Source organism: Microcaecilia unicolor, chromosome 6 (assembly GCF_901765095.1).
Source record: "Microcaecilia unicolor chromosome 6, aMicUni1.1, whole genome shotgun sequence".
NCBI classification, from domain to species: Eukaryota; Metazoa; Chordata; class Amphibia; order Gymnophiona; family Siphonopidae; genus Microcaecilia; species Microcaecilia unicolor.
In genome coordinates this window covers 278,928,191-278,955,922 of record NC_044036.1, presented here as the reverse complement: position 1 = coordinate 278,955,922, position 27,732 = coordinate 278,928,191, and the positions used below count along the sequence as shown (strand labels likewise).

The 27,732-nt window shown below is 41.9% G+C and overlaps 1 protein-coding gene across 1 annotated transcript in view; it reads right to left on the bottom strand.

Moving 5' to 3' along the window:
• Positions 1-18,277, bottom strand: part of C5 (complement C5) — a 157,731-nt gene extending 139,454 nt beyond the window's left edge. Inside the window, exons 1-5 of the mRNA XM_030207569.1 lie at positions 18,046-18,277; positions 14,665-14,857; positions 7,263-7,425; positions 5,576-5,646; positions 110-201 (exon numbers count right to left, since the gene is read on the bottom strand). Coding sequence (XP_030063429.1) covers positions 110-201; positions 5,576-5,646; positions 7,263-7,425; positions 14,665-14,857; positions 18,046-18,110 — 584 coding nt within the window. The 5' untranslated portion in view covers positions 18,111-18,277. The remainder of the gene's footprint in view (positions 1-109; positions 202-5,575; positions 5,647-7,262; positions 7,426-14,664; positions 14,858-18,045) is intronic.
• Positions 18,278-27,732: the final 9,455 nt, after the last annotated feature.

Sequence of the window (27,732 nt, the reverse complement as noted above, 5' to 3'; positions counted from 1 at the left end):
CTAGACACCTAACTAAGCAAACCAGACCATATAGATCATTTACAATGTTGCTATGTACAGCAAACAAAGCTCTCCACGAAGACAGAACAAGAAATCTGTAGAAATGTACCTAGGGTTGACTGGAATCTTGAATTCAGGGAAAGCTATGATGCCAGTGAAATCCTCAGCCTCAAGTATATCCACCTTTACTCCTTCTGGATCCTGCAAATCACAATGAGACAATGGGTAAAGTTGAGAATTTTTCATAGTTTCAGAAATAGTACAACATAAAATAACAGGGTTCAACATAAGGAAGTTGATACCTGCTTCTAACTAAGGGCTCCTTTTACTAAGCGGCAGCAAGCCCAACGCAGACTTACCACTCGCTATACATAGGGTTACCATATGGCTCCAGAAAAAGGAGGACACATTGATCTAGTCCGGGTTTTGCTTCCATTGAAAGCAATGAAAGTAAAACCCAGACTGGCTCAATCTGTTCTCCTTTTTCTGGAGCCATATGGTAACCCTAGCTATACAGGAAGTACCACCGGCTACCACAGCAGCCCGGCGGTACTTCCCACCCCTAGTGCACCGTCATTTCCGGTGCTACAAAAATGTTTTTTTTTGTACATGAGCTGGTGGCGGGAGGCGGAGATGGTGCTGGGCAGACTTATACGGTCTGTGCCAGAGCCAGTGGTGGGAGGCGGGACTGGTGGTTGGGAGGCGGGGATAGAGCTGGGCAGACTTATACGGTCTGTGCCAGAACTGGTGGTGGGAGGCGGGGCTGGTGGTTGGGAGGTGGGGATAATGCTGGGCAGACTTATACGGTCTGTGCCCGGAAAAGGACAGGTACAAATCAAGGTAAGGTATACACAAAAAGTAGAACATGTGAGTTTATCTTGTTGGGCAGACTGGATGGACCGTGCAGGTCTTTTTCTGCCGTCATCTACTATGTTACTATTTTTGTAGTGCCAGAGTGTACCCGGTGGTAATCGGGCACTGCCGCGCGTTGCCTGGTTACCGTCGAGATAATGTGGAAGCCCTTACTGCCACCTCAATGGGTGTCGATAAGGGCTCCCCCCGAAATGGCTGCGCAGCAAGTGCTTTACTTGCCGCCTTTCCACTTCCTGTAGGAAAGTGAGACTTCCCTTTTACCAACTGCGGTAAAAGGGGGCTTCGGTGCACATGTAAAACATGTGCCGACGCCAGCACCAGCCCCCCTTTTGGCACAGCTTGGTAAAAGGGGCCCTAAAAGTGCACTTGATATTCACCAGGGCAGTCAAAGTTTTTTAAATGCCAGCCACCATGGCTGAACTAAATCTGGATATTCAGCACCATGATCTGGAGAGTGGCAGGCACTGAATCTCTGGATTCAGCACTGAGCACCAGTGCTATCCAGATAGCTGCAATATTCAGCCTGCTATCCGGATAAAGTCAGGACAGCTTTTTTTTTCTGTCCAACCTTTGGGGCCCTTTTACTAAGCTGTGGTAAGCACTAACGCATGCTTACCGCAGGGTAAAAAGCAACACCGCATGGCACACTCAGATATCCCACAGTAGTTTTGGGAACAGCGTGCGCTTCCCATGAGCTAAAAAATTGAATTCATTTTTTTGCGCTGGGAGCAGAGAGTAGGCATGCTCTGCACTAATTGGTTAGTTCAGCTACATCACCCAGCATGAACCAGTTGGCACGTGAGCCCTTACCACCTAGAAAATAGGTGTCGGTAAGGACTCATGTGAAAATGGAGAAATTAGCACATGCCCATTAATAGGAATAATGGAGAATGAGGCCATTTTACTGCCACACTAAAAGTGGCCTCAGCACATGGGACAACACACACACTGGGGACAGCACTGGCCACTTTTTAGTGAAGCTTAGTAAAAAGGCCCCTTTATCTAGATAAGTTATCTGCTGGCCGATATTCAGCCGGCAGCAGTCAGTGTTTTTATGTCTGCTGCTGCCTATATTCCCAAATATTCAGGGGGTCTTTTACTAAGCCACGGTCGCATTTTTAGCTCATGATAGAAATCAAGTGGTGGTAAATGCCAAGAAGCCATGGAGCCACAGTAGCATATTTACCTCATAGTAGAAATCATTTACCGCCAGCTGATTTCTACTGTGAGCTAAAAATGCTACCGTGGCTTAGTAAAAGACCCCTCCCCCCTCAATGCTGGACCATGTCTGGGCACCGCCACTGAATATCCAGTTATATGGTGGCCTCTAAAACTTAAGCGTTAAGTGCAATATTCAGCCCTTAATCACATAAGATGAACTGCATAAGATAGGGCTGCTTTTTATGTGGCCTAATTTATGCGGTTATCTAATGCAGTTATGGGCTGAATATCAGCACTTAACCGCATTAAGTGCCAATTCCACCTCTGGAACACAAGTTAGCCAGTTTCAGCTCAGGTGCTAACCATGAAGTTAAGTGCCACTGAATATTTGTGGCTAGCCACGGGCAAGCGATTTAAACATTCAGGAGCCTCTCTGGGTCATTAAAACTAAAAATATTTAGTCTGTTAACCAGTCACTCTGAATATCAGGAGACTGGTTAACAGACTAAATATTGCTGCTAATCAGACAATAGTCAGCTCTGCCCTAGCTCCACCTACAGACCACCCTGGCATCATCTGAATAGTGCCGAGGGGGTGGCTCACTGAAAATCTGCATAACTGTAAAAGGATGGGCCATTTTTATTTTTTTTCTTGAACCTGAAGGTACTCCAATTTGTCTCTGTTTTGTGTATGTTCCAGCCTAATTGTCATTAGGTTTATTATTGTTGTGCTATGCCATCCCTTTCCCTGTGTTACTTGTTTAGTTTTGTTGTTGTTGTTGTTGTTGTTGTGGTGGTGGTGGTGGTGGTGGTGGTGGTGGTGGTGTTGTTTTACTGATTTTTTTAGACCTCCCCAGTGTTCACATGGCCCGGGCAGTTCTGGTTGAAGAAGTCTTCAGCTCTTGGACTTGGGGATCCTCACTAGCCAAAATATTTTTAATGCTGGGGATGGAGGTGCGGGTATCAGGGAAGGAAGAAATGTATGGGCCCATCCAGTCCACCTCCGGGCCCACCCAGAAATTCACCTCTGCACTATCCGCTGAGCATTGGGAAGGAATAGGGAGAGACCTGATTAGCAGGCATTTGCATGCTCATTGTGCTCAGATCCGGCAAGCTCATTGGTTCATGTGCTCGCTGGCTCTTTGTATTCGGCAGTAGCAAATGTGGGCACTAGTCCAGTGCTAATGGCCTCTGGTGCCCGCATTTGCTTCTGAGCACTGGGGCCTCAGTTTACAGAATAGAGGTGTAAGCCAGTTATGCATGCAACTGCTACTTAGTGCCAATTAATGGTGCTCAATCATTTAGTTTTAACAGGGTCTGTTCGGTCTTTGAGAGGTTCTTATTTGTTTGCTTTTCCCTCCGTATGGGGTAAAAAGAGGCTCAAGCAACTTGAGACTTTGTTTGCTTCTCAGGCAGTGAACTGGGTAACAAAATTTCTAATGTATTTTTGAGCGCTAATGGCTATTTGGACTTTAGGCGACAGATTAAAAATGATCTGCTTCAGAATTTTGTATGTGTGGCCAATCATAGTGCGACTGTTACGTTAAGATATTTTTGATGTTTTAGATATTTGTGATAGCTGGGAATGTCCAGTTTTTTTATGATTGTTATCCGCTTAGAGCTGTGAGGTTATTGCGGAATATAAAAATAAAGTGTTATGAAATGTTATCTCCAATTAAGTGCTAATTTAATACCAGTTAGTGAATTATGTTACACACATAACATCTACAACCCTGAGTGGGGAACGATTTACATTCATAATGATACATATTACAACCGCCATACATCAAAACATATCTGCTAAAACATCAAAATCAATGACATCCAAACAGTCCAAAACTTGCCCCTAAGAAGAAATATCAAATGTTCGCTGAAACAAGACAGTTTTTAAAGCCTTTTTAAATTCATCCATATTCTGTAAGGCCCGCAGCTTAGCAGGTAAGGAATTCCAGAGTCTTGTTCCTGTGATATGAAAGATTGAGTTTCTGTACTTATCCAAAAAGACAGTCTTACAGAAAGGAACATCAAGCATATTAGAAGAAACAAACCTCAAAGAACGAGAAGGCTGATGTAAATGTACACTTGCTGAAATCACTGGAAAGATTTTATTGGTTATCACTTTGAATACCATGAGTAAAATCGTATATTGAACTCTATATTGTGAGGAATGGGTTGATAGGCAGAAGCGGCAGGGGAGAAAAGGTGCCCTTCTTCCATGTAGGGAGGACAAGGGGAAGGAGGGGGACTACAGAAACTACCGATCCCAGAAGGCTGAGCAGGGCCGAGGGAGGGGGGAGAGGGGAAACTACAAGTCCCAGGAGCTTGGGTTGAGGAGGAAACAGGAGGGGGAGGACTTTCCTTCGCAGAGAAGCCAGGGGGAGGAGGCTGATTGGGAAATGAGGTCTGAGGAAGGGAATGAGGAACACCTGCTGGGGGAGGGAGGGACCGAGCATATGGACTGGCAAGTGGGAGAAGAGAGGGGGGGGCAAGAGGAGATGGATACCTCAGCTTTTGCTCGTGGCCAAAGGGGACTGAAGGAACGTAAGTCCTGGAAAAACACACTGTATGAGTTCTAGACCTGAGCGGGAGGTTGTCAGGAGTGAGGGCTGACAAATGAGGGAGGTGGGTCTCTAGGTTTAGCTGAGAAGAAATTGCTAAACCTAGGGGAGTTCATACAGCAGTGATAAAGTTGGGAACTGGAGAGCATTTGAACTTGAAAGCTGAACTTTGTTTTAGAGCTCTGTAGTGGGTAGAGAAATGAACTGAAGGTGCCTGTGCCAGGAACAGGATCAGTATGGAGGCATTTTTGCTTGATAGCCTGGCTGGAGAGAAGCCAAGGAGCAGATAGGCTGGGTTGCTGGCCTAAAACTGTGAATGCTTGGTCTGCTCAAAAGTAGATGACGGCCTCAACCTGAGGAAAAGAACTCCGGACCTGCAGAACCCGGGCGGGTCACCAGGAAGGGGGGGGAAGTCCTGGCGGACGGAACTGTTTCTTGGGGGATACACAAAGAGCCGTATTCTTTTGGAGTGGCCAGCCGGTCCTGAACTTAATGGGCTCACGGCTGGCTAGAGTGAACCTAGCAGAGGAAGCATGATCTGTGTTTGAATAACAACTAGGAGGAATACTTGCGGTGCGGAGGTGGTTCCCGGAGCGGAGCAAGGAGGGGGCAACCCCTCGAGGTGTCGACTGGTACCGAAGTGACAATATACGATGAGCAACCAATGTAAAGAAAAAAGAGCAGGTGTTATATGTTCAAAATGACTCATTCCCAAAAGTACACAAGCAACAGCATTTGTAACAACTGTAAAGCATATTTTGCTAACCCTAAGAATAGCGCATTATAGTAATCAAAGTGAGACATTACTATGCTTTGAACCACTAAATGAAAATTCTCACAAGATAAATAATCCTTCAATCTTCTAATAAGTGTTAATTTGAAGAATACAGTACTAATCACCTTAGCTACTTGAGATTTCATATTCAGTGCTGATGCTCATGTTTTTTAAAAGATTAAAGTTTAATTCAGTGGGAAACTACTCACCACAAAAGTTAAAATAACTGATCTGAAGGCCGGCTTCAGCTCTTCATTCAAAGAATAGACTCGAACATTCACTACAAGAAATAATGGTGCAAAGTTATCCAAAGTGCAGAGCTGTCAGTAAAGAAAGACAAACGCCATGTGTACACTAAATCCTCAAACTCTGAAACATACATCTCACTAATAATCAGTGAATCCACTGCACCTTGTCTGGAGACTTATTTAAAAAACGCAGCTAAATAAACCTGGGCAGATCTGATTAAAAATAAACCTGATGAAATGGTTTCTGCTGCTGGTTTTACAAGGTGCCAGCAAAATGAATCTGAGTAATTCTATAAATTGCACCTCAGTCTAGGCAACCTGATGCTATATGTTTAGCGTCAATTCTATAAGGGCATCTTTGTGCCAAGATTTATTGTAGAATACTCACATATGTCCGCATTGGCTTGCCCATGTATAGGTGCACCCTCTTAGGCCATTTCAACAGCATGCGTAAGTTGGCACTTTAGGTGCACCAAGTGAGGCGAATAATTTATAGTAGTCTATAAACTATGAACATAATTGGGAGACATGCCCATGGCCTTCCCAAGACCAGTGCTAGTCATGATGGGGCCAGGGCAAACGCAAGGGAGGGGGCCCCAAAGCTTGCTTGCAGATTGTCCCTCTTTCAGCTTTAGAAAGGTTTGGGGCCTCTAGTGACATGGGGGCCCAGGGCAATTGACCTGTTTGCCCATCCCTAAAGCCAGCCCTGGGCCTGCCCATGCTCTGTCCATGTATACGATTTCCTTCCAGTTAAGCGTTATGACACTTAAGTGCTACCTTGTAGAATAGCACCTAGTGCACATAGATGCCTGTTAATTAATGGTACCTCTATATGCCAGCTCATAGAATTACCCCTCTTATTTGTAAAAATATAGGGCATTCAGAGATTAAAAGTCTATAATGTGGTGTTTCATAGTGGTGATAGGCCTTGGATTTCAAATATCTAGCACAAGAAGAAAGTATTTTCCAAACCTTTAAAATATCAAGTACAAGGGATCATTTGATAAAACTAAAGGGAAGAAGACTCAAAGGGAATAAGAAGAAGTATATTTTCAATGAGGGCAGCAAGCTCCTACAACAGACTTCTAACAGAAGTGACAGGGTCCAACAAAAATGGTAGAGTTCAAGCAGGTATGTGATAGACTCAAAGGAACTGTACTGGCTACAGGAGGGAATGAGAAGTGTAAGACCGGTGATCGTTCGATAAGCAGCGTGGACCAAATGATCCTTTTCTGTCCCCTTCTTTTATGTCTCTAATGTGGATAAATGTGTAGGCCTGCTGAATAAATCATGCTACTCTGTTAAAAGGCAAAATACAAACAGCATGGGAAATCTGAAAGTATCTGTAGTTAACTGCATAAAGAAAGAGGATGGAAAAAAAGTGGAAACACATTGATGCACAAGCAGGAGAGAAATCTTACCAAAATAAATTGAAAGTAAAGAGCACAAAAGCAATGTTAAAAACACATAAACACAATTTGCAATAAATAAGAACTGAAAACAAATTTAGACGGGGCCAGTTTCCCAAGCCAAATGAATGAATTTGCTGCTGGCCATTGGTTGACACTGGACACACTAGCCCTTGATTGGCTTTGCCCTGCCATGGTATTAGGGTTGCAACAGTAAAAAATACTATTTGCTGCTTTACCTGATTGGTCAGGGGTATAAATGGGCTTGTCCGTCTGAATGAAGAGAAACCCATTCTCATAAGTTACAGGCACTTTTTCTTCCTTGAGAATACCTTTAGCCAGGGCTTCCAAATATACGTACTGTGGGGAATTATCTATTCTTGGCAAATCTTTTGGTTGAATCTGTAACAGAATATTAAGGAAGAATCTATAAGTTTGTTCAGTTCCAAACAATTAGTCTCACATGGAACCAAAGAAGTCTACTTTCTGAGACACCATAGAGATTAAATATTGATCCATATGATTTTAAATTGTATTTGGGGTTTTAGAGTAAGATCTTCAACAGAATAGCCTTCTACAGACACCTAGTTGAAAACCCTTCCATCTGCATCATTGGAACTGTTAAATTATCTTTCCATAACAGTGTTTTGAACCTAGAACCCTTCTGTTCTGGGATCCAAGGCTCTTGACTTTAGTTCAAAATTAAATTAAAATTTTTTCACAGGCATAGGGGTGTTTTTAGTAAGCTGTTGTACATTCTGGGCTTAACAGAGGAGTGGCCTAGTGGTTAGAGCACTGGTCTTGCAATCCAGAGGTGGCTGGTTCAAATCCCACTGCTGCTCCTTGTGATTTTGGGCAAGTCACTTAACCCTCCATTGCCTCAGGTACAAATTTAGATTGTGAGCCCTCCTGGGACAGAGAAATAGCCAATGTACCTGAATGTAACTCACCTTGAGCTACTACTGTAAAAGGTGTGAGCAAAAATCTAAAAAAAAAAATCTAATGCAGGAATTTCCTGTGTACAAAGCCCAGATTGACCATGGCATGTTTTAAGGCTTTTATTTGCAGGGAATGCATTAATGTTCACATTAGCACATAGTACCTGCAAAAAAATTAATACGGGGGGGGGGGGGGGGCTTAGGGCATCCTGTTTAGGAGGCGTTATGTGCTGCCACATTAACTCTGTGTTATCCAGTTACAGTAATCATAATGGTCTAGCTGGATAACACATGAATACCTATTCTCTACCCATGACCTGCCCCCTCCAAAAATATTTCTAAAAATAGGTAATGCTCAGGTTAGCATACACAAGGCAAAATACCACAGAACGCTTTAATGCATTTCTGCAGTAGCCTGTTAGCATATGCTAACTGCTCCTTAAGGGCTTAACACGCTTTAGTAAAATGACCCCATAGTAATCTCATCATAGTCTTTTACCCTTCAATAACCAGCTAAAAAACACATCTTTTTCTAACAGGCTTCTTCAAAGGCCTGGGACCATAAGGTTCTAGAAGGTGCCATAGTACAAGCTGCCTTACTGAGGCCTATTGCTGCAATAATGGAGGCGACGGAGTTGGTCCCACGCTGGCTGTCTGGGTGGCATTCCTTGGTGTTCTTCTGGTGGAAGCCTGCTCTAGTGTGTTGGCTTGGGGTGGCAGTCTTGCTAGGGCACATGTGCCAGACATCCTCTTTTGTTGATCCAATGGTGGAAGTTATTGGAGGACACCTCCCTGTGACGTCAACAGCAGCGCCCTTAATGGGGCACCCCAGAGTCTGCTGGAACAGCTTTGCAACAAGGTCTTCAGCGTTGTCTTCTGCTCCTGCCTTGTTCTTGTTCCAGCCTTGCCTTGTTTCCAGACCTTGCCTTGGACCTTGGACCTAGTCTGGCTTACCTCAGAGCCAATCTTGCCTAGCCTTGTCTCCATGTTCCTATCTAGCTACAGCCCTGCCATGTCTCTGAATTCCTGCCGAGCTCATGTCTTGTCCTGCCACCAGACTTTGCCTTGTCTTGGACCCAGCCAGTCTTGCCTTAAACTCTTGTTCCTGTCCCAACTAGCCCTGTCTTGCCTAGACCTTGCCTTCCTTATTGCCTTGCTTTGCCTCAAGATTTAGTCCTAGTCTTGTCTGTCTTGCTCATTGTCCGGTCTAGACCAATCCAGATCAAGTTCTTGCTCTGCCCTCGCCGTGCCTGTCTGGACCCAGTTTTAGCCTAGTTCCTTGTCTTGCCTTGTCCTGTCTGGGTTCTAGTTGTAGCCCTGCTGCCTTGTTTTTCCTTGCTTCGTCTGGATCCAGTTCCTGTCTCGCCTTGTCCAACTGTGTCTTGCCTAGCCTAACCTTGCCTTGCCTAACCTTGCCCAGTTTTTTCTAACTCTAGTCTCATCTGGTCCTGCCTTGCTCAGTCTAGACTTCTCCTGTCTGGTTTTGCCTTCCTGCCTAGGTTCTTACCTGGGTTCTCTTTGCCTTGTACCAGCACAGGGGACTTGTCTGCTGCAGCTCTGGCTGCAGTCCAAGGGCTCACCTTCCCTGAGATCATGACATGCTGTTCACAGTGGAGCATTCGCAAATAAGAGAGTTTTCTAAGTGTGTTGCTCTTTTAGGATATGGTCTGCTTTCATCTTTAAATATGGGATTTGAGAGTTGCATAATAAAAGAAATTCAGCACTGCTATCTGCACTAAGTATCTGAATTCATTGCTGACCACCACCACTGTTCAGATAGTGCTATTTGGATCGCTAGCTAACTAAAGTTAGGACAGCTTTTTTGGTAATGTCTATCATGTTCAGACCCTTTGATGAAAGAGCTCTCTGGCTGGAATCCGCTCACATTGGCTGGCTCTTCAGGCTGTCTGCTTCCCTGTAGTCATTTTTGATGTTAGGGTTCCCTGGCACCTTCCTTTTGTAGACAGTTTCACCATGACAGATACTCTGCACTCTAATCCACAGCAGACTGGAGTTTAACGATCTCTGTGAAATAAACTGTCCATCTCTATATATGGTCACCAATAAATAAATGTGCGCAGCAGCTAAATGTAATGTCACAGAGCTGGTGAAGCAGTTGGAGACAGAAAACCTGATTCAGGGGCCAATGCAGAAAGACACACGGTATGTCTCAGTGCACGGCTTCTACTGTGAGCATAATATTGTGCCATGGAAAAAGCTAAGTATATGCAAATTTTATGCACACAGAACTTGCACTAATCAGGGGAGCCTGTCAGTCACATGCACACAACGTTGTGGATGTGTGAGGATTTTTCTTAATTGCAGCCCATATTTTGTAACCTGTACTTTAAATTATGCTCTGGTTAATTTTTACCATATTAAATTTGGTTGGGGAAGTGGGTGCATATGGACTTTATTATGCACAGAATATTCAAGAATTAAGGGGGTCTTTTACAAAGCCACACTAGAGTTTTTAGCTCGTAGTAAAAATTAGCTGGTGGTAAACACTGAGATATCCGTATGGATGTCTCAGTGTTTACCACCACCTGATTTTTACCATGAGCTAAAAAAGCTACCTTGGCTTTGTAAAAGGTCCCCTATGTTGCAATCAACATTCAGTGTATTGCGAACTGACATTAGCTAAATCAATATCTGCTAAACCCATTTTACGGTCATAGGAAAGTTTTTATATGTTCCAGTAATCTTCGATATCCAGTGATTAGATAGTCAACCCTTGCCCCAACCAATACCTGCCATTTATTTTAATGCACGATCAGTTAGAATCAAATATGATATTATTAGGGAACTGGCTGAAGAGACACAAATTGATTTTGCCTTTATTACAGAAACTTAGCTTGCTGAAACTGCTACTTTTATTCTGAACAGTTTATGTCCTCCTGGATACAAAATTTTAAGCTTCCCAAGATCAGAATAAAAAAGGATGAGATATAGGGACCTTTTTACTAAGGTGCATAGGCACCTATGTGCATTCAATGAGCCTCAATTTGGAACTACCGCCCAGCTACTGCAGCTCTGGGCGGTAATTCCATTTTCTATACGCGGCCGAAAATATTTTTTATTTTCTATCATGTGGCACTAACCGGGCGGTAATCGGCAGTGTATGCATGCTGACGATTACTGCCTGGTTAACGCATGAGACCTTACCGCTAAGTCAGTGGGTGGCGGTAACGTCTCAGGCCCAAAATGGACACACATCAATTTTTATTTTGCCGCATGTCCATTTTGCCCAAAAAAGGCCTTTTTTGCAGGCACGCTGAAAAATGGACCTGCGTTCATCCAATACATGTGTCTACAACAGCGCAGGCCATTTTTCGGCACACCTTAGTAAAAGGACCCCTTTGTGATTATTTATAAAAGTTTTTATAAGGTGAATCTGATTGACTCTCTTAATATTCCTGGCCTGGAGATTTGTTCCTGTAGGTTTTACGATTCTTCACCACAGGGATAATGGTAGTCTAACACCCTCCTAGGCCTTGGAATATTATTAGACAGTCATTTATTGATTTTATTTCTCAACAACACACATAGAACAACTTCTATGTGTTGATTCTTTGCTCCTATTGAGTGAGATTAATCTTCACCTGGAGAAAGCTGAAAACTCTGATGTTAAAAATTTTTTCTCAGTTTTGGATATCTGGGCCTTATCGATTTTTGCTCCGCAGATCACTCATAAAAAAGGCCACACATTGGACTGGATCTTGGTCTTTTTGGGTTCTGTATCTCATTTAAAAGTTAAACATGGGGGGTCACGTGATGCCTGCCACCTGAACGGCAGCAGGAAAGTCAGCTCCGTCGTATCTCTGCAAATATCTGCTAATTATCTGAGTCCTCCCCAGGTTTGCTGATTTTAATATACCTCTGATTTGATTGGACACTGCTCGGGAATAGCTGAGCATTTGAGGAGGCGTTTTGGGAGAAGGCATGCCCACGAGGAGCCAGAGAGACCTGAAAAACAAAAAAGCTCTCCCACTTAAAGCAACTAAGATGGCAGCGGGCCAAGAGTCTCAGCAGACGACAGAGCGGCAGCCAGGAGACTGGGCCATGGAGATTTCACGGACGGTGGCAACGGCACTGGAAGACCGGTTAAATAAAATCCAGTCAGCGGTGTAGGACATAAGTGAAAAATTTGATACTCAAACCCGTTTCTGTTTCTAGAATAACATTGACCAACAGCTTGTCTCTTGATATTGAAAAAGTTTTGAAAATATTAGTGGTTTGCTTGGATACCACTCTTATCCTTGGTCCCACAAGTTAATTCAATCTTCTTCAAATTTCATTTGTTAAGATCTATTTGATCTATTTTTGTTGGTAGAATATTTTGCAGTATTTGTACAGTCCCTGATTCTGTCCCACTTAGACTAGTGCAATAGATGTGTCTTCCATATAAGTTAACACCTGCACTCAATCCTTCTCTGCACTGCTTGGCTATTAAGGGCATGTACAACCTTCAGTAACTCTGTAGTTAGGCTCACTGTAGCTTTCTGCATTGGCCTCTCAGTCTTAGTTACCAGCTCTTACACTTTGACCTCATTTTTTTCATAGTCAGGAGGACACCTGACACACAGACAATGCTCTGTCATGGCAGCTGGCTGGTTACAGGACAGGAGTGTCTAGTAGCAATCCTGAAGTAGCTGCAAACCAGTCAAGTTTATAAGATATCCCTAATGAATAGTCATAATACACAATATAGGGCAGTCCTCTCACATATTAGTCAATTCCATTTCACACGTTAATACCATGACTAATTTTCAAGCATACACAATACCAATATCTAACACTTTATTCCAATATTTAAAATCTCACACAAGTATTAACCATACCATCCTACCCCAGATTTTATTCCCCAATAAACATTCCCACAAAGCCAATAACTGAAGCAGTTACTCTCATACAAACTGTCCATATCAAACAGGAAGTCCTTTTTTAAGAACATTAGTTACCAATTAAGTTTTTTTCGTTTCATCAGTCCAAGTTCAATATTGATGAAAATATTTCCTTGTAGTGATACTTACCCAAGGGCACCCAATAAACTTTTTTTAAGGACTCTCCTTTGAATTAATCTTCATTAGAAGGAATTCCCACTGCTCCAACTTAAGACATCTTCACATAAAGACACTCTGTTAACACCACGTTCTTAACAAGAACACTTTTGGTCTCAACACAGGCCATGTTTCATAGATACTTCTTCAGGAGACTGTACTTGCTCAACTTCTTCATTCAGTTTTGATCCCAACTTGGCTGGTGAACTCCGGTTGGGATCAAAACTGAATGATGAGGTTGAGCAAGGTTTGATTTCCACGTGCAAAGTTGAATGCCCAATTTATAGAATAAGGTCAGTTGCACACTCAACTTACTTTAATAATTGACTATTAATTGGAGTTAACAGCTAATTATTGGCTTAAATTGGTGTTTTAATGGGCAACAATTGGCAGTTGTGTGTGCAATTGACCTTAGTCACTACTCTAGAAGTTACATGTGCACTTTCTGTCATGTACAACTTCTAAGGGTCATGGCTTTGGGAGGAGCACGGGCAAGTCAGGAGTGTGCCTATGAGTTACGCATGCAGATTATATAATACTAGGAGTGGATATCAGACCAGGGGCCGTCGCTGGTTGTTTGGAGAACACAGATGATTGCACAAATGAGATTAGAAAGATGTCAGGTTAAATCACTAGACAGTGAGGTGGGGGAGCAATTCCGGAAACAATGGGAGCCTTTATGGCTTACCCTGCCATCTAGAGGGAGAAGTTATATATTGAATTTTTGATCAGTTTTGGGCACTTGAACAGTTCTAGAAAGGGAGGTAAAGATCGATAGGGCCACGGGTTCTAGTGGTCTAGGTTTCTTTAGAACAACAAAAGGATAATTCAGATGGAGCCCAGAGGCCTTTAAGGCTTCGTTTGGAAGGGGGAAGGGAGGGGGGGTTGATTTTTTGGGTCTGATCAATGAGCTAGAGCGATTCTTACCTGTACGTTAGGGTTTTTTTTGTTTTTGTTTTTTTTTCTCTTCCATATTATGCTTGTTAGGTTAAGATAAAATGTTGTATAGTTTAGTCAATGCAATATCAACATATTATAGGAGGGTGGGGTGGGGGAGGAGGGGGGTTTGTTGGAGGGTAAAAGAAGAAATGTTTTGATGCTTGACAATTGAGTGAGAATAGGCGGTTGAAATAATATTGTTATTTGTTGTACAGTATGACTGTCTATTTTATTTGTTTACAATGATAATAAACAGATTTAAATATATAATACTAGGAGTACTGCGCCTAACTGCTAACCATTAGATACAAGCACTTACACCAGCCTTTGACATGGCATAAGTGCTTGTGCCTTAGGTTAGGCATGAAACTGTGAACTTACGCTAGTATTCTATAATGACAGTTCTGCACAGAACTGTCATTATAGAATTCGCAATCAACATGCATCATCCCAGCACCTAAATTTCAGCACTATTTATTGAATTTACCCCTAAGGCACTTATGGTCTACCTTATAGAATAGCGCCCAGTTATAAAATTACCCTGCATATGCATGTGATGAACACCTTGTAGCGCTATGCAAATTTCAATAATAATGATAATTTAATGGGGTGGGAGAGATAGAGAGAAATCCCCTCTGCCACCGATGGTAATCTAAGGTCTGAAGATCAGGATAGGAAGGATACACAAGGCTTTCCATACACACCGTTAAAGTGACCATTCCTTGAAATTGGTTGCTGTCAGACAGCTGAATGTGATCGCTTGCATATGTAGTTTTCTTGTCGGGATAGCTTTTAATAGAGATGCTGATTGGAAAAGCACTCTGGTAACCAAAAGCTTGAACCACAATGTTTTCTGAAGCCCCAATGCGGAATGTTTTTGGTGCTGTAATGAGGTACCTGTGGATACCAGAAAAAAGATATTTTACCATGGCACACATCGCACCATTATTGATGTTTTAGACATGGTAAAATGATTAGGGTCTTCTATTCAAAAACATAACGGACTATTTGGACAACCTTCAGCCTTACATACCCCTCAATTAACTTTCAAACCCCTAACCTGCCCCTCTCCAAGATTTTGACAATTAAACTCAACAATTAAGATCATCTCATAATCCCCTGGATTCTATATATGGAGCCCAAATCTGGGTGCCAATATTTGGGCACTGATCTAAGATGTGTGCCCAACCAAACTGGCTAACAAGCCAATTAGTGCCAATCATTGGGTGCTAATTGGTACTAATTGTTCACCCAAATCCCATAGAGCATAACTCAAAAGAGGGTGTAGCCATGGGAGGTATGTGGGCAGGTTAGGGCATTCTTAAAATTTGCATGCAGTGTTATAGAATACCAGGGATGTGCACCCAAATTGGGCACTGAGAATTACACCTGGTTTCAGCAGGCGCAACTTCTGGCGCCCAAATTTGGCCATGAAAATCAGCACACAATGCTAATTCTATAATAGGTGCTCATTTTTGCATGCCCATTATAGAATAACATTAAGTGCTGATTCTTTTCAGTGCAAATATTTATTTATTTATTATGACATTTCTACCCTGCATTTCCCCAAGAAAGCTAAGGTTCAATGTGGCTTACATAACAAATTAAGAAGCAGCATTACAAGACAATTAATATTAATACAAGAATACAACTATTAAAAAAAAATATTTCCATGTTAACTGAACAGAGATCTAAAGAAGTGGGCTTTAAGTAAATTTCTAAATGACATATAATCGACTGAGTGTCTGATATACTTGGGTAATGAGTTCCAGAGTTTGGTACTTTGATAAGAAAAATTAGTATTATAGATAATTTTGTAAGTTAAGTTGTTGGAGCTTGGGAAATGTAATATGACATTCTCTAAATGATGAGGTGACATTTCATGGTGATAACTTAATGCGGTCTATCATATAATATGGTAAGATACCATAAAGAATCTGATGAACAAGAACACAGAACTTAAATGAAATTATTTCACTGATAGGTAACCAATGTAGATCCTTAAGAAGAGGAGATGCTTTAACGTAATGCGGCAATCTACTGTATGTATAAGGCAGGCAGCCGTGTATTGTGCAGTTTGTAGTTTTCTTAGGAGACTCCGCTTAATACCTAAACAAATTGAATTGCAATAGTCAAATTTGGTTAAGGCTAATGACTGAACTAAAGTGCGAAAGACTGATCTTGAAAAGAATGGTCTTAGCCTTTTAAGTTTCCACAATGAATTAAAGACATTTGAGACTACTTTGGAAATTTGGCAATCAAAAGAAAGAAACAGAATCCAGCCCAATATGTGTAAATGGACATCATACCTTTAAATAAAAAAATTTCAAAAAGTCATTTACCTGACTTAAGGGTACTTTTACTAAGGTGTGTTAATGATTAGTGTGTGCTAGATGATAAGACACCAAAGGAATATAATAATTATTATTATTATAATGAGCTTGCTTATCATTTAGTGCATGCTAACCATTAGTGTACGTTAAATCCATTAGTACACCTTAGTAAAAGGACCCTTAAATGGACTAAATTACCTTCCCCTCCTGCAGGTAAAATATACCCTGATTATTCTTTGAGTTTGTTTAAATGTCAGGATCCATTGTTTTACTTTGATTGCAACTGCTCTTTGCTGCCCTAGGTGACTGCCTAGTTTTGCCTAATGGTGAAGACAGCCCTTATATCGTCACTTACTGTCCACAGAGATTTTCTTTCGGAAATATCTCAAGGAGGTTTTGTGTCTATCCAATAATGAAACTTTCAACTAATAATTGTTATTATCTTCCTATTCTGAGGGCGGAAAGGAAAGAAGAGGAAGATGCCTTGGATAATTTAGCTCCTAATGGTTTAACCCAGCTTTTGAATCAGGATGACATTAAAAACAGAATATATTTGCAGTTTTGAGAATGTACTTTAAAAAGAAAGGGATGCAATTTCATTCAGGTCTTTCCAGATGTTGCTACAGTAACCCAACACTGTCACAAGATGTTTCTTCAGCCAAAACCCAAATTGCTTTCATTGGGAGCTATCTTCTTTTTAACATCTCTGACAATATTCATATTTGTTAGACAGACTTAAATTTTGCTAGGTATTATTTTCTACATTGACTAGTCTGGATGGAAAATAGCTTAAATCATGCAGTTTTTCTCCTCCTTAATTTCCTAACAATTCTTGTTGCGAATCCTTCCTGTTCTTCATTTTTGGATCATAGGAAAGAGCATCAGATCTACATTTTCCTGGGTGACATTATGAAGGTTTTTATAATGTGATTTATGCCATTTATAACTTAAATTTGGTGATATAAGAATCATCCATCTGAAATAAATAAAATAATCATAATAATAATACAGCATAATTATGCTCCCCCTACCCAAAATGTGGTTTTCAATCAAATTTGGATAAGATCATAATGTTCTTCCATCAAAAGAAGCGTTAGTCAATATTTGTCTAACAGCATACAGATCAACAGCCTGAAATCTTAAAATTAATGGAAATACATTTTGAGATGTAATTACACATATTACCATTGTATAATTCTGTAACATTCTTCTAAATTATACTAGTCTAGACTGAGTGTAAGCATGCATTTGTTTTGTGTTGTTATGATGCATGAAATAAGATTAAAAAATAACCCAAGCCTCCAGGGCCACTAAAAGGGTAATAGGTGCCCTAGGCAAACCTTCAGCCATGCACACTCTCCCAATTAAATTTTATGCCCCTCCCCCAACAATGACCACCACAATACCACCCTTTCTAGAATATGGGTAAATGGGTTATTTGAAAACTGACCACCTCTCCCTGCTGGGGAAAGCATTTCCTGTTGCTTTTTTGAGTTTGCAAGGCTGTCAGAATCTATTATTTTATTTTGACTACAGTTGCTCTGAATTGCTCACCGAAAGCTGCTGCCCTAGGTACTGCCTAGGTCTGCTTAATGGTTGGGCCAGCCCTGCAAGCCTCTGCTCTTGGTTTACAAATCACTTCACTGCAATTCATGTGAGTGTCGAACGTAGACTTGTAAACCGCTCAGCTGTCTTGTCACAAAGATGCAGTATATTAAGTCAAATAAAACATAAACCATAAAATACACTCACGTTTGCTCCTGGCTCTGAATTCTTCCACATACTGCTAAAGCAAAAATTAGTTTTAAAATGTCCATGAAAACGCAAAAGTGTGGTGCAGCCAGAGACTCAGATCAAGAATGTAGGGGAGTATGGGTCATGCAGAAATAAAAATCACAAAGTTATCTTATAAATAAATGAACTGTGGTACTGTGCTCTGCCCCAGGTATCATCCTAGTTAGATCACCACAAGCAGCTCTGTAGATCGGTGACAGGGAAGCTGACCTCAGGTTCAAATTACTCTCTATTTTGTTTGAGACCTGACTCAGAAAGTTAATAATTGTCAGAGTTTGGAACATAGATGTCTTTCTGTATGCAGATTCACCTCCATAAAACCTCGGACTTTCAATGCAATGAGGAGCTGAAATCTCTAATTTAGGGAGCAATTATGAAGGTGCATTAGGGCCTTAATATGCATTATTTCCCCCTAACAAGAATTGCCTTTTAGTACCATTATTTGCTGAAGCTCTCATGCAAACGCAAAGTACAACTGATTTGAGATCATTAACCTTTGACGGGTTTACTATTTGCTATGGGTCCAGTATATTTGGATTTACCAGTGTATGACAATTGCTATATATATCACTATTCTGCATGATATCAGATTCCTGATGCAGGCTACCTAGCTGAAACACAGCCTGTGTCAAGTTGTTTGGGAAGCTAATAAATGCAATTGTGCATGACTGATCACTGGTCATCTCCACTGTCTCTTTGTTTGTGCCAAGTATTGTGGAGGTTTGTTTTTCTCCTGTTTATTGCATTATTTGCCCCTAACACACATTAAAGGAAAATAATGCGTGTTAATACGAGGTAGCATGGGATACATACTAATGTCATGCAAAGCATTCAAAAGCATGCAAAACAGCTCATTACTATGTAAATTGAATAACATAGCTTGCATGCCAAGTTATTCCTGAAAAATACTACCAGCAGTACCAGTAGTTTTTTTGTACCGGGAGCATCTTGAGCACTTTTAAAGGGGCCAGAACACAATATTCAGAGTTCCTCCCCCCCCCCCCCCCCCCAGTGTACATCACACAATCCCTGGTGTCTAGTGGGGTCAGGGCAGGAACAATCCCCAGTCATTCCTGCTCCTTGCTAGCACTGAGTTCAAAATGGCACTGGTGACCCCTAGTGGTAGTCTCGCAGTACTACTGCTAAGGGTCAAGCTGCCCTATAATATTCTAATGCAGGTTACTGAATCCTGTGGTATATTAAAGTATGGTAAAAGCCCTACTTTTACTACACCTTAATTATTTCTTCCCCTCCTTTAGCGTCATATTCCTAAATGTGTCCTCTTCTAACCCTACAAATCAACGTTTCAAGCTGATGTACTAATCTATGCAGATCTCATGATTTTGAACACCTAAGTCTTCTACTGGGAATAATATGTAAATAAGCACAGTAGAAAGTGTGTTTTTCACTCCTTATGTTGCAAAACGTTTCACTCAATGAGGTATAGTTAACTCTTTATAGCCCAAACCAGCCTGCAAACACTGTTATTATAAAAATCATTAATGAACTGCTCTGCATGATTTTGCATTGCAGACATTCATAATGATGACTCTGCTTATGTGCAATTTACTACTTGCCAAGTTGAGTGCTAGGCAAATGTTCACTGTGAGGGTAGAAAGCACATAAGAGCATGTAAAAGGCAAAAATACTGGTGTTTCTGACTGATTTGCACATTTGACATGGTTATGGCCCCCACTGCCAAAACTGTAACTGTGCAGCTTAGTGTTACACTTAATACAAGGAAAGATAAAGAGGGCAACATTCTGGTAGCCTATTAGTCCTGGAAAAAAAACACAGAATCTTTGAAAGCTGTGGTATCTTTCAAAGAACCAACATAACAGTAAACTTAGCACCCAGCTTCATCTACACTACACCATTAAGAGGTGTCGCTCACTGTTCTATAAATATGCACCTACCCCCACCCCCAAAAAATGTAGTATGTTGCTGCCCCTGTCATACAACATGGAAATCATTGGAGATATGCCTTGGGATGTTCCCCAACCCTTGTGATGGTAGAGGTCCTTAGCTGCCCAGGCTTTCTGGGGTGGAAGAAAGATGGAGAATGGAGAGTGAAAAGACAAATACAAGAAAGAGCAATGCTTAAAAATACTAGCAAGAAATTCCACTTGCATGTGAAAACAACTACAATATCTTTTCAATGATAAAACCTAGAATGGTACAGAACCTTGTTCACATGCGTCAGGTAGGCTTACCCTGATTAGCACCCAAGTTCAGTGTGGTTCAGATCTACATATGAATAGTTTACCGCATGGTTCGTGTTAGAAGTCATATGCTGAGCTATCAGCACACAGCTAAGCTTTAATGCACAGCTTTCTGCATCAACCTGAGTTTGTCCACCAATCATGCTCATTCATAGATTGTAAACCTGCAGTCTGCTCTGCCTGTTCTGTTTGGTTGTCATTGCTCTTGCTGTTTATATTGCTCTTTTTAGCTCTCCTCCCTGCAGGTGTACAGTGCTGTGTGTGTTAATGGCAGTATATGGAGTTTCTCTATATCACAGTAATATGTTTTTAATATATAATTTAAACAGCAGGAAGACAAAACAGAACCAGCCAAAGAAGTGCTTTTTTTGTTAGCTACCTACACGAAATCTACTGGAAAATAAAACTTTTAAACAACGGAGCAATTTTGCAATATTATCCATGTTTAAACAAGTATCAATGTTTAGCCAAGACTTACGGGAACTAAGTTTGGAAATGGAAATCCAAAATGAGCATTTCAACACATGTTATCAGCACAAAGTTGTGTTGAAATACAGAGCTGGAAATGTATATGCTGCTTTAAGAGTTCCTTCTCACATTTGTGGTAGCCTTATTCTATGTTCTGCAATCTTGGCCGGTCTCAGGATCCTCTATCCCTCACCCCCTCCACTTCATCAACACCCTGCCCCCAATATCAGACATGTGCCTCTGAACAACAGGTAGAATAATAAGCCAAGTTCATAGATCAAGGCTTCCTGAACCTGCCAACTGATCCCACAGCCAGTCAGGTTCTTAGAATATCCAGTAAAAATGCAAGATATATTTGTATACACAAAGGTTCTTAGGATATCCAGTAAAAATGCAAGATATATTTGTATACACAAAGATATCTCTTCCATATTCACTGTGGATATCCTTTAAATCTAGCTGGGGTCAGGTTTGGAAAGCTTTGTCATAGGAAGCTGCTGTCTCAGTTTAAAACCAAGGACTCAAATCATATGTTTAATTATCAGTGACCTTTTAAATTATTTAAAAGTTTTATTCCACCAATCTCAACTAGATTCCATATAATATAATAAGATATCTATAGAGAGATGCAATCTTGAGAAAGACAATTCAAGCGAAACGCTGCCAATGAACCACATAGGAACATATGTGAGCTTCAGGGGTGCTGCCCCCTGCAAAACAAATCTGCCGGTTTCCTGCCAAACGGCAGATTGGTTTTGCAGAGGTAGCACTTTTGAAGCTCACTTGTGGAGATTAGGTGGCAGCACCGGTGGTTGGGAGGCGGGGCTAGTACTGGGCGGACTTCTACAGTCTGTACCCTGAAAATGGTAGATACAAATCAAGGTCAGGTATATATATAAAGTAGCACATATGAGTTTATCTTGGGCAGACTGGATGGACCGTACAGGTCTTTTTCTGCCATCACCTACTATGTTATGGTACTATCCAGATTATTTTTGAAAGAGAAAGACGCCCATATTTCGACCCAAATCGGGAGATGGGCGTCCGTTTCCCGTGGGCGCCCAAATCGGTATAATCGAAACCCGATTTTTGGCGTCCTCAACTGCAGTCCATCATGGAGATGAACAAAGATCACGGGGGCGTGTCGGAGGCGGGACTGGGGCATGGTTATCGGCCAAGGAGAGATGGGCGTCTTTAGCTAGCGAAGATTTGACATACCGGTAACTTTTTTTGTGTGCAGACAAACTGAAAAATATATATATCAGATCTGAGTATACTAACCTATAAATGTACTCACTCTGCTGCTCCCCAGTATCTCTCCACACTCGTCCTTCCCTACACCCCTTCCCGTGCACTCCGCTCCATGGATAAATCCTTCTTATCTGTTCCCTTCTCCACTACTGCCAACTCCAGACTTCGCGCCTTCTGTCTCGCTGCACCCTACGCCTGGAATAAACTTACTGAGCCCCTACGTCTTGCCCCATCCTTGGCCACCTTTAAATCTAGACTGAAAGCCCACCTCTTTAACATTGCTTTTGACTCGTAACCACTTGTAACCACTCACCTCCACCTACCCTCCTCTCCTCCTTCCTGTACACATTCATTGATTTGATTTGCTTACTTTATTTATTTTTTGTCTATTAGATTGTAAGCTCTTTGAGCAGGGACTGTCTTTCTTCTATGTTTGTGCAGCGCTGCGTACGCCTTGTAGCGCTATAGAAATGCTAAATAGTAGTAGTAGTAGTAGCTGTTAATCGAAATAAGAAGGGTGTTTTTGACGAGAATTTGGTCCACTTTATTTGGACTCTTTTTTTTCAGGTCCAAGTCCCAAAAAAGTGCCACAACTGACCAGATGACCACTGGAGGAAATCGGGGATCACCTCCCCTGACTCCCCCAGTGGTCACTAACCACCTCCCACCAAAAAAACCCACTTTAAAAACTTTTTTCCCAGCCTGTATGCCAGCCTCAAATGCCGTACCCACCTCCATGACAGCAGAATGTGTTCTATCCTCTAACAGCCTTTCCATGGTTCTGATGTGGGTCTCGGGTGAGTGTGACACCTTTTCTGTTAAGGGCACTGCAGTCACATCAGCAATGCATTGTGGTGGGTGTAGGGTATTGGGCTCCGTGATTCCACTAGCTTGTGTTAAATGCTCACGATGTTGGTAGTTGGTAGGCTCTACTCCCATGGTGCTTTTCCCTCTGCTTACTGGGTCAGAGTGTGCCCTGTTTTGTTTCCGGTAGTCCATGAGGTAGTGGCCATTTGTGTAAGACACTTTTAGATCCCTTTCATGTGTTAGCCACGTTACAGCACTTAGTTTTTACCTTGAATGTTGCTGAAAGAGGGCATTGTACACCAGTCTGCCAGCTCGGACCTACTGCTAATCTCAGTACCAGCGAGACTCGTTGCCAGTGGGGCACAACCTCTGATCTGCAGTTAACTGTGAGTAAAGGTGCTTATTCAAATAAATGACGTTTTCAGCGAGATTAGTGTTCAGGTGTGAACTGCTATGCCAAGGTTATACACCAGCAACAAGTCCTGTCCCTGGAGCACTTTTAGTGGGTACTGCAGTGCACTTCAGGCAGGCAGACCCGGTCCCACTACCCCCCCCCCCCCCCCCACCCGTAACACTTGTGGTGGTAAATGAGAGGCCTCTAAAACCCACTGTACCCACATGTAGGTGCCCCCTTCACCCCTAAGAGCTATGGTAGTGTTGTACATTTGTCCCTCCCATGACCAAATGGCTTGGATTGGGACGTTTCTGAGCTGGGCGTTTTTAGTTTCCATTATCGCTAAAAAAAAAAACCCCGCCCATCTCAGAAGGGACCAAATCCATGGCATTTGGTCCGTCCAAACCGTATTTTCAAAACGAAAGATGGACCCCCATCTTTTTCGATAATACGGTCTGTCCTGCCTCTTCACATACCTGTTTTCGGACATAGACCTCCATGGAGATGGCCATTCGCATTCAATTATGCCCCTCCACGTTTGTTTGCTTAGACAGATATAAAAAGACACTACAGAACAAGCATATATAGTTGTTTATATATTACCTTTACACAGTGGGGTGACAATATAGAAAAACAAGATACATCATTGCAGAACCTCTTGAATATATGGTAAAAACATAATGCCTGCTATTTGTGCTTTAGAGTTAAACATTTAGGGGCCCTTTTACTAACCAATGGTAGGACTACCACTGGTGTAGCACACAGTGAATCAGCTTTACTGCCGGGCTCACTTAGGAGCCTGACGGTAGTTCCAGGTCTGCTGCACACTGTTTCCAGCGATAGAAAATAGGTTCTATACAAAATCTCTGTGCATCTGTTGGCCCCCTCTCCCTTCACCTTCAAGGTTGGGGGCAGGTTACCTTCAGAGGCTTCCAAGCCCCATGTTGCCTTGCATTCCACCTCCTGTCTTTGAATGTCCAAGATGTGAACTGTCTTTTGTAGTACAGGGATCAGAGAAAGCTCTCCAACTCTGCTTAGGGGTTCTCGGTTCCATTGGAAGACCCACAACCGGGGTCACAAAGAGGACTACTCCTTCAAAGGACCCTCGTAGGTTGTTCCACTCTTTCTTGAGAAGGCATGGCCTGGGATTTTTCTGATTTGCCCCCTTCCTTGTAGCAACTTTTCTACAGAATGGGCTGCTCCTGCTCAATTTACTGTCCAGCTTCACAACAGAAAAGCCTTGGTTAGCTCAGGCTGTTTTCTATCCAGGGTTGGATTAACACTCAAGGATCTGCCTGTAGGGTCAACATGATACTCTCCGCTTTATCCTCCTTGCTTTCCTTGTCTCCTATAGCGTCGTCCTCTGAGCTACCTAATTCCAATCGAAAGCCCCAGATTCTTGTGTACGACATGTCACCAGATTTTATCCTGAAGTTATGAATATTTCTGTCTATTGTGAGCTTATCCTGGTCCCTAGGTTCAGGGTAAGTCCACAGCATTAGGCCTATACATTGGTCACTTCGAGTGCTCCTGGCCATTCTCTCTCTGTGGCTAATATCTTGCGTCTCAGGCTAGGCTAGCCTGCTCACTTCCTGGGCTGCCACTTCAGGATCCACCCTTGCTGTAGGATCGCACCTCTGGTTTCTTAAGGCTGTCTCTACTCCTCTCAACCTTGGCCTCCTGGAAGTCAACTTTAGGTTCTAAATCACATCTCTTTTGAAGCAGCTCAAGCTTCTGGTCAGCTGCCTGTATAGCTTTTTCTAGTCCCGTCTGGACATCTAATCCATCCTTCAGGAGCCACCTTAAATGATCTATTTGCAAAGACAGTTCCTGCATGGGGTTCCAAGCCTGAGCCTCACAGGCTTGGAACACCTTCATTGATGGTTGCTTCTCCTCCAACGTCATCAAGGCTTCTTTCAATGGGTACTCCATCTTATAAGTCGGTTCCACCTGCATGACTTTCTCCAGTCTTGTGACCACTATCTCTAGCTCCTTTGAAGCTCCACCCTGTGCTTTTAGATGTTGAGAAACAGGTGAAACTTTTATTACACTCAGGACATCTAAATGGTTTCTCCTTTCTTTAATTCCTTTTGTACATTTTGAACTCTGGAAACAAGGGAAGCACTTATTACAGTTAAAGATACATAGAGGCTTATTTTCAAAGCACTTAGCCTCCCAAAGTTCCATAGAAACCTATTGAACTTAGCCTCCCAAAGTGCTTTGAAAATATGCCTCATAATCTATTTGAGTAAATTAAAACTGCCTAAATTACTTGGTGGAGTCCGTTTTCCTGACCTTCTGCTGTATCATAGAGCTTTTATTATGCGTCAAGGCATGGAATGGATTGCTCCATTGAACACTGCTTCCCTTCCCAGATGACTAGCATTTGAGCAAGTTATCATTGACCCATTATTGCACTCTCATCTAATTGGCATGCGTCTTCCAAAAAATATTGTCTCTAATCCAGTCACTAATACTGCTCATAAGTTGCTGTCATCTTTTGATAAGTCTTTAAGTATTCCCTGGTCCTCTACAGCACGTGTGCCTGTCTGGAACAACCCTAAATTTAAAATTGATAAAAAGCAAGTTTTGTGGTCTCATTGGCAGTGCATAGACATATGGACCCTTAATAATTTTATTGACTTAAAAAAACAAACTTGGAAATCCTTCGTAGATATGAAAACTGAATTCTCGCTGCCTGTTTCTCAATGTTATCAATGGCTACAGATTACCTCTATGCTGAGGAAAAGCAGCTTACAAGTTCAGCGTATGCCTCAAACTCCAGAACTTATTCATATAAATTTACTGCTCCAGCATACAGGCCATGCTGCTTTCCACATTTATAAATATATCCTAAGTAAGCTTCCTATTAAACATTCAGGTTTACGAAGATGCTGGGAGGAGGACATCCAACAATCTATGTCAGATAAGTTATGGGAGCAGCTATGGAATTCCTTATTTAAGTGTTCTAAATCCTCAACATTGCAATCTTTATACTTTTTCATGCACAGATCATTGTGGACGCCTCTTAAATTGCACACTATTGACTCCTCTAGCTCTAACTTATGTTGGTCTTGTCAATCTCAGCAAGGCAATTTGAAGCACCTTGTATTTGATTGTATACGTATTCAGAGTTATTGGAATGACATATGGCTATTAATGGTAGACATATTCCGTCTTTCTGGTTCAATGTCCTACAAGTATGTGGTACTTAAAGACCAATATTTTAAAGGTGTTCTTAAATCTAATGAATGTACCCTTATTAATACCATGCTATCTTTAGCCTTAAAAGTAATTTTCTTGCGAGTGTACAATGGCCGGCAGGTCCTCCGTTGCTCCGCCTTCAGGCACACCCCGAAAACGGAGGTTCTGGCGACGCCCCCTGTTTTCCAAATCATCCATCTGCAGGAGGACGTCAGCGTACTGAGAGCCCAACACTTTTATCTTAGCTTCGTGAGACGCAAGGGAGTCAGAGTGATCCTCCGTCTTGTGCTCCAGGTCTTTGACCCGGCCACCCAGGTCTTGAAGATCCGCACTCAGCGTCTCAATCTTGTCCAGGATCTTTACTTTGGAAGCCTTGATGTCCGCTTGCAAAACGGAAAGGATTTTTTGAAGCTCTGTAGAGACCCCTCGTTTTGACTTGGAGGAAGGCATTTTAGAGTCAGCAGAAAATGCTGAGTCAGAGTCAGAATAGGACAGCTGTGATGGTGACCACTAAGCTGGAGGGGTTGTGGTCAGAGGGGTACTATGGGGCATATCTGGTGGACTTGTACTAAGGTATGAACATTTTGGAAAGCAATTCAATATAGACTTCAGAAATGGTTATCTAAACCTATTAAGTGGTCGCCAGAATTTTTCTTGTTTCCTGGTTTACCCCCTGGTCTGACCATATCTCAGGGTATATTGGTTAGACATGCCATGTCAGCTGCTAGAGTTACTTTGGCTGCGCTTTGGAAGTCCCCAAAGGTTCCTTCTTTGATTTTATGGTTACATAAATTATGGTATATTTGTGAAATGGAGAGATTGTGGGCTGTTTGGCAACATACTTTGGCTAAGTGGGAGGCAATTTGGGAGCCATTTGTAACACATTGTTCTTTTTAAGTTGGGGGTTTTGGTTGTGTTGAGGATGGGGAGTTTGTGTTGGGGTTTTTTAAAATTTTTTTTAAGGGTTTGATTTGGGTGCTGTTTATTGTAAACTTTAGAAAAAAGAAGCTACTTTATGGTAGTTCAATGTTAACACCTTTGCTGTTTTTGTTTTTGCATTTGTATTTCATTGCACTCTTGTTTTCTGTATTCTCTTATATTTCAATAAATACTTCTTATAATTGAAAAGTAATTTTCTTGCATGGGAAATCCTTATATAACATTACATACCAAGACTGGTGGAATTTGTTGTTTCAAACTTACAAGTATGAAACCTATTTGGCTAAAAAGTCATTCCATTTTGCTTTGCATGTGCAAAAATGGTCTCCACTTATATCTTATTTTAAAGATGCTTAGTGT